The 9,301-nt window shown below is 41.4% G+C and overlaps 1 protein-coding gene across 1 annotated transcript; it reads left to right on the top strand.

The window, feature by feature from the left end:
* Positions 1 to 674: 674 nt before the first annotated feature.
* Positions 675 to 3,715, top strand: LOC119332681. The gene is made up of 4 exons (XM_037605838.1): positions 675 to 963; positions 1,243 to 1,526; positions 2,368 to 2,588; positions 2,927 to 3,715. The coding sequence occupies exons 1-4, from the start codon at positions 758 to 760 to the stop codon at positions 3,500 to 3,502; spliced, it is 1,287 nt and encodes a 428-aa protein (XP_037461735.1). The 5' UTR covers positions 675 to 757; the 3' UTR covers positions 3,503 to 3,715.
* The last annotated feature ends 5,586 nt before the right edge of the window (positions 3,716 to 9,301 follow it).

Genomic DNA, 9,301 nt, shown 5'->3' with positions numbered 1-9,301 from the left:
GAAAAGTTCACAAAAACAAAATAATGTTTGCGTCTAAGAAAACATTTTTAATTTTTTTCCGAATGTCCCCCTTTTAAAAAAATTAATAATTTTGTGTTTTTATAAAATGTTTATGGTTTCAACATGTTTTTTCGAACTTAAATAACTATTCCTCTTTCTAATTTTTTTGTTTTCTTAATTATATGGAATTTTCTAAAAATAAATGTTCACATTTTTTTACTGTCCGGGCTTTCAATTTTTTAACATAAGTGCTAAAATAATCAAAGGGAATAAACCTTCGTAATAAAGGGACATTCATGCCTGATTATGTTTGTGTAAGAGGATTTATGCGCTGCAATTAGTAATCCATCTTGTTACACTGTCGTAGGAGAGTGGTCGAAGCAACCGTGTTCCGATTGTCGTCACACATCCACCAAATGAGAAGGCATGCAAAAGAAAAAGGGACGAGTTGGGTGCTCGCCACCACGCCTACCAACTCCATCACTATTAAGATTTCACGAGCCAAACATATCCAGTGAAAAGGCCGCAACTCCTTACTCTCTCGCCTATCATTGTGGAGACCGTTTTTTAACACAATTAATTATCTTTTTGTTGCTTGTCGTAAATAAAATATCTCTCCCGTTGCTTGAAACGCACGGGCATATGTGTGCTATTCTGATATAAGAGAGTAAAGAAGACCGGCCCCGTGCGTTCAGCCCTTTCCTCTCCCCATTCTCCACACCGGCACACCCCACCTCTGCCGCCGCCGCGCGCTCAGATGCCAATCCTCCGTCAGATTTTTCGTCTCCTCCGGCGACCTGGCGTCGCCATCTCTCATGACCCACTGCGCCGCCTCTCCTCTACCTCGCGACCTCTCCTCTCTTTCATGGCCTCTGCCCCGCCTTACTGGTCGCCACCACCGCTTGCACGGCGAAGTTTCCCTCTCATGATGGTTCCAGATCTACCTGTCCGTCGTGTTTCCCGGTATGCTCTCATCATCTGATGCCAAAATTTTCGCCTTTAGTTTCTTATTATTATAGTTTTGGATCTGGATTCTGACCGACTGTGGTTTTTTACCCCTTTTAATTATCCGAGCGTATTCGAGAAAAATCCCTTTTAATTATCCTTATGTGTTGATTTTTGTAAATAAGGCAGGGGGTGTGGGGTCTTATAGTTAATCCGACGAAAATGAAAGGGGAACCGAAAAAGAATTGAATTTTCTGTCGGGTGCTCAGATTTGTTCTTTATTCTCTTTGGTGATAGATTTCCACCTGGATCTCGGAGCATGACTAGTGGGACAACCTTGCAAGATATGAATACTATAGCCGGCAAACATGATGCATCTTCGAATATTGTGGACATCTCTGGTTGTGATGAAAACGGGAGGAGTGCAACCAATAGAAGGAGCGCATTGGTAGCAAGCGATGCCGAAGAAGATGATATTCTTGACCTGGGATTTCTTCCAAAAAGCACACACCGTGATGGTTCTTTATACAGGAACACTCATTCGTGGAAAAGGATGTATAATGTTGATGACTGTAGTGAGAGTAAGTAAATAATCTCTCTTTACCTATTTCAATTTGTTACAAGCACCTTTTTCAAGCTATAGTGTCAACTGATGTGTTCTCTGTTGAAATCATCTGGCTTTTTTTCTTTACTTTCCTTAATTTTACAAGTTAAATGTAGATGCATTGGCATTCAGGAGTTGCATTTGTTAGGTTTTGCAAAAGTAGGGGAGGAAATTCTTCAGATTCCTGCATTACCTTAGTTTGGTTATCCTGGGCCTCCACCAACCCACCCCGGTTCGCCACATGACTGGTTTTTATCCTTTTTGTTGTCACCATGTACCGTACAGAAATATGTTCATAAACCGCATTTTTAGCACATATTTTTGTACCATGAGCATTGAAGTAGGTTTAGTTGCTCCCAAGTATGCAGGATCGAAAATTATGATTTTTTATTATACAGACTGATGTTATCTACCATCAAAATAAAAAAACTAACTTACAATAAGACTTCTAGAAAGTGAAACAATAGAATATTTTCATCAAGGGCTGAATTGACTTGTTTTAGTAATTCTTCGGGTAGACATAACAAATAAATAAGTTTAGGGGGTTATGAAATAATCTGGGAGGGTGAAATGGACCTTTAGTTGCTGACATGATGAAATGTTACCTGCTTTTCTTTGGGTTTCCTAAAACAAAAACCTTTGATGGAGTGAAATTCATAGTAGAAAGAACATCGATAATTTTCATTTGGATGAAAAGGAAACTTCCAATAGGGCCATGGAATCCTCTAGTGACACGCTTACTTTTTGTATGACGACTATTTTTTTCCTGTATTGTTTTCCATTACAATTTAACTTATTTCTTTACTTTTTTTATGAAGCTCGGCTACCAGATCCCACAGATTGTGACATCCGCAATGGAGAATGCATTCGGCATCAACCTAATCGCGTGTTACAAATTTTCTCATTAAAGTTGGCTGAACTTACTCTGGATCTTGGCCCAGTAGAGTTGTATGGATACATAGCAGTGCGGGATTATCTGGATACATTGCGTAATTATGTTGTCAATATAAGCAGGGATGATCCCATCATTGTGAAGCAGGTGCGAATCCATACTTACCTACGATTATTTCAAGCAATAAGTCTACTTAATACCGAGGGCCAATTTCCCCCCCTCCCAAACACTGGTGTACACTATGTAACCAGTCAGTTTGATATGTGGCAAAGATGTTGGTCAGCAATTGTAAAGTATCACAAAATTAATGTTGCAAGTAAAACAGCGTAGAGAAGTACACCCTCTGTTCCTAAATGTAAGATGTGTTTTGGTAGTTCAATTTTTGAATTGCCAAAACGTCTTACATTTAGAAACAGAGGTAGTATAAAGCTTTAGTTGTTTCTTACTTCCATATGGAGAGCTACTAAACAGTAACAAATTTGTAGGGTTCTCTCATCGACATGGCTGGCCCTAAGCGAGGGATAGATTTGATTTCCAGTATTCTAGTGGAATATGACATGAGGATCAAGGTAGGTGAGGAAGAAAGGGATGATTACCAGCTGATTGATGGTGTAACAGACATAGACGACCTGGGCCCATGGAATCGTGCATTGAAAAATCGCATCCAAGGCGACTGTGGTGCGGTTGACTTAACCATAGCACGTGTTGATGACGCAGTCATGGCGAATATTGAAGTTGCCGTGTCAGAAGTGCAGAGCAGTTTTCATCTGCGCTTGCGCTGTTTTATCGGTGGTTATAACGAAGGAATTCGGCTCTTCAATGGTACAGTTGGCGAGTCACGTCATTTAAAGAGGTCTGTGGTTGCTGTAGTGGATGGTTCCACTCTGGTTTTGAAGTTCAAGGCGGCCTCGGGGCCATCTGGTTCAGCGGAACGATGTTGTTCCTTCCAGGCAGACACGCATGGACTTGATACTCGAGAGATAAAGACTGATTTTGGGTTGATCTCAGTGAAGGTGACTTGGTCGACTCTGCGTACCAGGCTTATTGTAGGGCTTGAATAAAGTTTGTCAAAAAGTTGTGTCTGAGGAATGGGCCAAGACCCGGTCAACAGTCTAGAGTGAGTTGTACGTGGACACTGTTGAACTGTTTAGGGTATCTTTACATGTTTCTGGTTAACATGTTTCAGTACTATTACCTGACAATCCTAGCCATTTGGGGTACACTGGTTCTGGTATCTGTACATAGTGTTGTTCGTGCTCAGTCAGAGCATCTCAGTCGCTTTTTGACTACTTGGAGGGCAAAAAACGGCTCCAGCAACTTCATTTTTTAAGAACCACCAAACTTTGTTATTCATAGTTCACAAAACTGGGAAAATAAATGTGATCATGAGGCTGTCCCAACCAGACATGTCTACCACAATCTAAAGAATCAAAAAGCTTGGCTAGTAAATGGGCTTCTCTATTCAAGGCCTGACTCTCAGAAACAAAAACTACAATTAAATTTGGTTGTCCTTAACTTAATCTCAGCTACAATCAGACCATGAATACCAGTGCAGCCCATGTTGATATCATTAGCCACCTGCTTAGAATCAGTAGCCACTAGAAAATTGTGAAGTAGAAGATCATCCGCCAAAGATAGAGCTTCCCTGCAAGCGATACCTCTAGAGTTGAAACTTCTCTCATGCCATGAATTACTAGCGTACATGATCGCAAGTAATTCCCAGAAGAGTCCATGCATACAGCCACCGCAGTGCCTCCTATACCAGATCTAACAAAATCTGTGTCAGTATGAATTTGATGAAGTCCCTCTTCGGCCAAAACAGTTGCCCAAAAACCAAAAGTTGCTGAATTTTGTTTTGGGTTGCCCTAAAACAGGGCACAAGTATTGTATATTTTGGGTATGACTGCGGCACATTAGAACCCAGTTCCTTCCACTGATATATGGGTTCAAGAAAACCAAGCAGTTGTTGTGTTTCTACTAGCTAAACTTGGTTTGTTCTCCAGACAGTATAATAAGAAACCTATTTGCGTTGGCATCACGGTTCTAATATTCCGAAACTGTTTGATAAGTGGTGCAGTGACATTAGTCTGTAATGTGTTCGACAATGGACACTACTTCAACGTTGCCACCTGCATTTCTCTTAGTCTTAGATGAAGCATCTGGTGTTGGCACAGATGTGGTGTCTTGGATGAAACTCTGCTGAAAGTTTGAGTCCATCAGCAGAAAATGAATTTGTGTTTTCACAAAGGTTGAATTCTGAACATGGTGATGCTGATGCGCCCGGACACTCGGCCTATAAGTTTCAGTCATTTTCATTAGCACCTATCATTTTGAATATGGCGATGCTAATGCACCCATGTTTACTCAGAAAATGAAAATGCAGGCGACTTGCTGCATTTTGCTGCGCACCCGGAGTATATTTGGTTTAGCACATGTCGTAAATCTTCCGAATAACATGTGAACAAAATTCAGGTTTGATCCCATATAACACTACAAGAATACTAGTTTCTGCAGATTACATTGTTGGCATGCTTTGTACATCAGCTGACCTTTGTTTAATAAAATTAAGAGATTTTTTATCTGCTGCAATAGTTGTATAACAACTTCCGGTAAGCAATTACGGAGCATCTTTTGCTTGCTTCTTGTTTTTCTCTCACATGTTTGAGTTTGGATGGAACACAGAAAGGTCGCAGGGGTTGTAAAAGTCACGTGGATTTCGTCGTCAAATTTTGTGTTCCATTTTCAACAGATTGGCTACAGTCTGGTTGAAATTTTGGACAGTTGAAGGGTAGTGTACTTACTAGAAGCGGTTGCGCGACTTGTCGTCGCGCCGTTTCTAAAACAAGTGTTTGTTCAGTATTGGACTGCTTACATTCGAGACTGTAACTTTTATGGATTGGCTTCTTGTGTCGAGGTCAGCTCCCTTTTTGATGAAATTTTAACCAGGGAAAAGAATATTCGCCTCATAACCTTATCTCTAATCACTTGACAAAGAACTTACCAACTGTAGCTAGTTTATACTCCCTCCGTCCTAAAATAAGTGCCTATACTTTGTACTAACGTTAGTACAAAGTTATAATAAAGTTGAGGCACTTATTTTGAGCACGCTCAATTATACTTATTCTGGAGCGAGCTAGTTTAGAGAATCGACCATAATTTCATCAACGCCATTCTAGTTGTGCAGTGCATTCAATAAGATAAAATGCACCATCAGAAAACATCAATTTTGCCCGTTAGGCATGCAGGCCAAACATATTGTGCCGCATGGTGGGGTGTGGAAAACCAAACCACACGAAAATCAACATTTCCTTAGGTGGCATGTGCTTGTTGATAATGATGACATCAACTTAAACAACACACTAAACTAAATTTTCCGAATAATATTTTTTGGAAAATTTAGTGAGTGAGTAATAATGGTGAATATATCATTTTACAAGATGAATTTTCACATTAAAATGATGCTAAAAGGTGATCATCATTAAAAATTGCCATGAAATCACATTTAACATTAATGCCACATGAATTTTCAATGCAATTTCCAATTGGTTCAACCGTATTCAAAAAATTCAAACATGATTTTAGCATAATACTAGATTTATTTTCAATGCATAAACATAAAAGGAACTGAAACAACTTAGAAAGCACTAAAGATAAATAAAATGATTGATACCATAATTAGGCCCATTATAACCCACGGAAAAACATTATAAAAATCTCTCATCATTAAAGTAACTTTCAACATAAATTTGGGCTCATATTTCTCATTTGAATAGTGCATAAATAATTTATATTTTCATAATATAGCAGAAAATACACTGGAAAAACATTTTCATAACTCGGCCCAAAACCTATTGGTGTTATATATTAACTGAAGGAAATATGCCCTAGAGGCAATAATAAAGTTATTATTTATTTCCTTATATCATGATAAATGTTTATTATTCATGCTAGAATTGTATTAACCGGAAACATGATACATGTGTGAATACATAGACAAACAGAATGTCACTAGTATGCATCTACTTGACTAGCTCGTTAATCAAAGATGGTTATGTTTCCTAACCATGAACAAAGAGTTGTTATTTGATTAACGAGATCACATCATTAGTTGAATGATCTGATTGACATGACCCATTCCATTAGCTTAGCACCCGATTGTTTAGTATGTTGCTATTGCTTTCTTCATGACTTATACATGTTCCTATGACTATGAGATTATGCAACTCCCGTTTGCCGGAGGAACACTTTGTGTGCTACCAAACGTCACAACGTAACTGGGTGATTATAAAGGTGCTCTACAGGTGTCTCCAAAGGTAGATGTTGGGTTGGCGTATTTCGAGATTAGGATTTGTCACTCCGATTGTCGAAGAGGTATCTCTGGGCCCTCTCGGTAATGCACATCACATAAGCCTTGCAAGCATTACAACTAATATGTTAGTTGTGAGATGATGTATTACGGAACGAGTAAAGAGACTTGCCGGTAACGAGATTGAACTAGGTATTGGATACCGATGATCGAATCTCGGGCAAGTAACATACCGATGGCAAAGGGAACAACGTATGTTGTTATGCGGTCTGACTGATAAAGATCTTCGTAGAATATGTAGGAGCCAATATGGGCATCCAGGTCCCGCTGTTGGTTATTGACCGGAGATTTGTCTCAGTCATGTCTACATTGTTCTCGAACCGTAGGGTCCGCACGCTTAAAGTTACGATGACAGTTATTATGAGTTTATGCATTTTGATGTACCAAAGTTAGTTCGGAGTCCCGGATGTGATCACAGACATGACGAGGAGTCTCGAAATGGTCGAGACATAAAGATTGATATATTGGATGACTATATTCGGACACCGGAAGCATTCCGGGGAAGTTTCGGATAAAACCGGAGCACCGGGGGGTTACCGGAACCCCCCGGGGGGTTAATGGGCCTTATGGGCCTAATGTGGAGAAGAGGAAGGGGCTGCGAGGGCAGGCCGCGCGCCCCCTCTCCCCCTAGTCCGAATTGGACAAGGAGGGAGGGACGGCGCCCCCGCTTTCCTTCTCTCCCTCCACCTCTCCTAGTTGGACAAGGAACGGGGAGGGGAGTCCTACTCCCGGTAGGAGTAGGACTCCTCCTGTGCCCTCCTCTAGGCCGGCCACACCCCCCTTGGATGCTTTATATATGGAGGCAGGGGGGCACCCTATAACACACAAGTTGATCCACGTGATCGTTCCTTAGCCGTGTGCGGTGCCCCCTGCCACCATATTCCACCTCGATCATATCGTTATAGTGCTTAGGCGAAGCCCTGCGTCGGTAGAACATCATCATCGTCACCACGCCGTTGTGCTGACGGAACTCATCCCCGAAGCTTTGCTGGATCGGAGCCCGGGGAGCGTCATCGAGCTGTACGTGTGCTAAGAACTCGGAGGTGCCGGAGTAACGGTGCTTGGATCGGTCGGATCGAGAAGACGTACGACTACTTCCTCTATGTTGTGTCAACGCTTCCGTTGTTGATCTACAAGGGTACGTAGATCATACTCTCCCCTCTCGTTGCTATGCATCACCATGATCTTGCGTGTGCGTAGGAATTTTTTTGAAATTACTACGTTCCCCAACAGTGGCATCCGAGCCTAGGTTTTATGGTTTGATGTTATTTGCACGAGTAGAACACAAGTGAGTTGTGGGCGATATAAGTCATACTGCCTACCAGCATGTCATACTTTGGTTCGGCGGTATTGTTGGACGAGGCGACCCGGACCGACATTACGCGTACGCTTACGCGAGACCGGTTCTCCCGACGTGCTTTGCACATAGGTGGCTTGCGGGCGACAGTCTCTCCAACTTTAGTTGAACTGAGTGTGGCTACTCCCGGTCCTTGCGAAGGTTAAAACGGCATCAACTTGACAAACTATCGTTGTGGTTTTGATGCGTAGGTGAGATTGGTTCTTGCTTAAGCCCGTAGCAGCCACGTAAAACTTGCAACAACAAAGTAGAGGACGTCTAACTTGTTTTTGCAGGGCATGTTGTGATGTGATATGGTCAAGACATGATGCTAAATTTTATTGTATGAGATGATCATGTTTTGTAACCGAGTTATCAGCAACTGGAAGGAGCCATATGGTTGTCGCTTTATTGTATGCAATGCAATCGTGATGTAATGCTTTACTTTATCACTAAGCGGTAGCGGTAGTCGTGGAAGCATAAGATTGGCGAGACGACAACGATGCTACGATGGAGATCAAGGTGTCGCGCCGGTGATGATGGTGATCATGACGGTGCTTCGGAGATGGAGATCACATGCAGAAGATGATGATGGCCATATCATATCACTTATATTGATTGCATGTGATGTTTATCTTTTATGCATCTTATCTTGCTTTGATTGGCGGTAGCATTATAAGATGATCTCTCACTAAATTATCAAGAAGTGTTCTCCCTGAGTATGCACCGTTGCCAAAGTTCATCGTGCCCAGACACCACATGATGATCGGGTGTGATAAGCTCTACGTCCATCTACAACGGGTGCAAGCCAGTTTTTGCACACGCAGAATACTCGGGTTATACTTGACGAGCCTAGCATATGCAGATATGGCCTCGGAACACGGAGACCGAAAGGTCGAGCGTGAATCATATAGTAGATATGATCAACATAATGATGTTCACCATTGAAGACTAATCCATTTCACGTGATGATCGGTTATGGTTTAGTTGATTTGGATCATGTGATCACTTAGAAGATTAGAGGGATGTCTATCTAAGTGGGAGTTCTTAAGTAATATGATTAATTGAACTTAAATTTATCATGAACTTAGTCCCTGATAGTATCTTGCTTGTTTATGTTGATTGTAGATAGATGGCCCGTGCTGTTGTTCCGTTGAA

This window comes from Triticum dicoccoides, chromosome 7A, assembly GCF_002162155.2.
Source record: "Triticum dicoccoides isolate Atlit2015 ecotype Zavitan chromosome 7A, WEW_v2.0, whole genome shotgun sequence".
Lineage (NCBI taxonomy): Eukaryota > Viridiplantae > Streptophyta > Magnoliopsida > Poales > Poaceae > Triticum > Triticum dicoccoides.
Note: the sequence above shows the minus strand (reverse complement) of the source record. Positions and strands in the feature narration are given on the sequence as shown.

Excerpts from the sequence above, each read along its gene's own strand:
- LOC119332681 (XM_037605838.1), top strand. The coding sequence starts at position 758 with ATGCCAATCCTCCGTCAGATTTTTCGTCTCCTCCGGCGACCTGGCGTC. Across the intron at positions 964-1,242 it reads CCTGTCCGTCGTGTTTCCCG|ATTTCCACCTGGATCTCGGA; the intron begins GTATGCTCTCAT and ends CTTTGGTGATAG. Across the intron at positions 1,527-2,367 it reads TGTTGATGACTGTAGTGAGA|CTCGGCTACCAGATCCCACA; the intron begins GTAAGTAAATAA and ends TTTTTTATGAAG.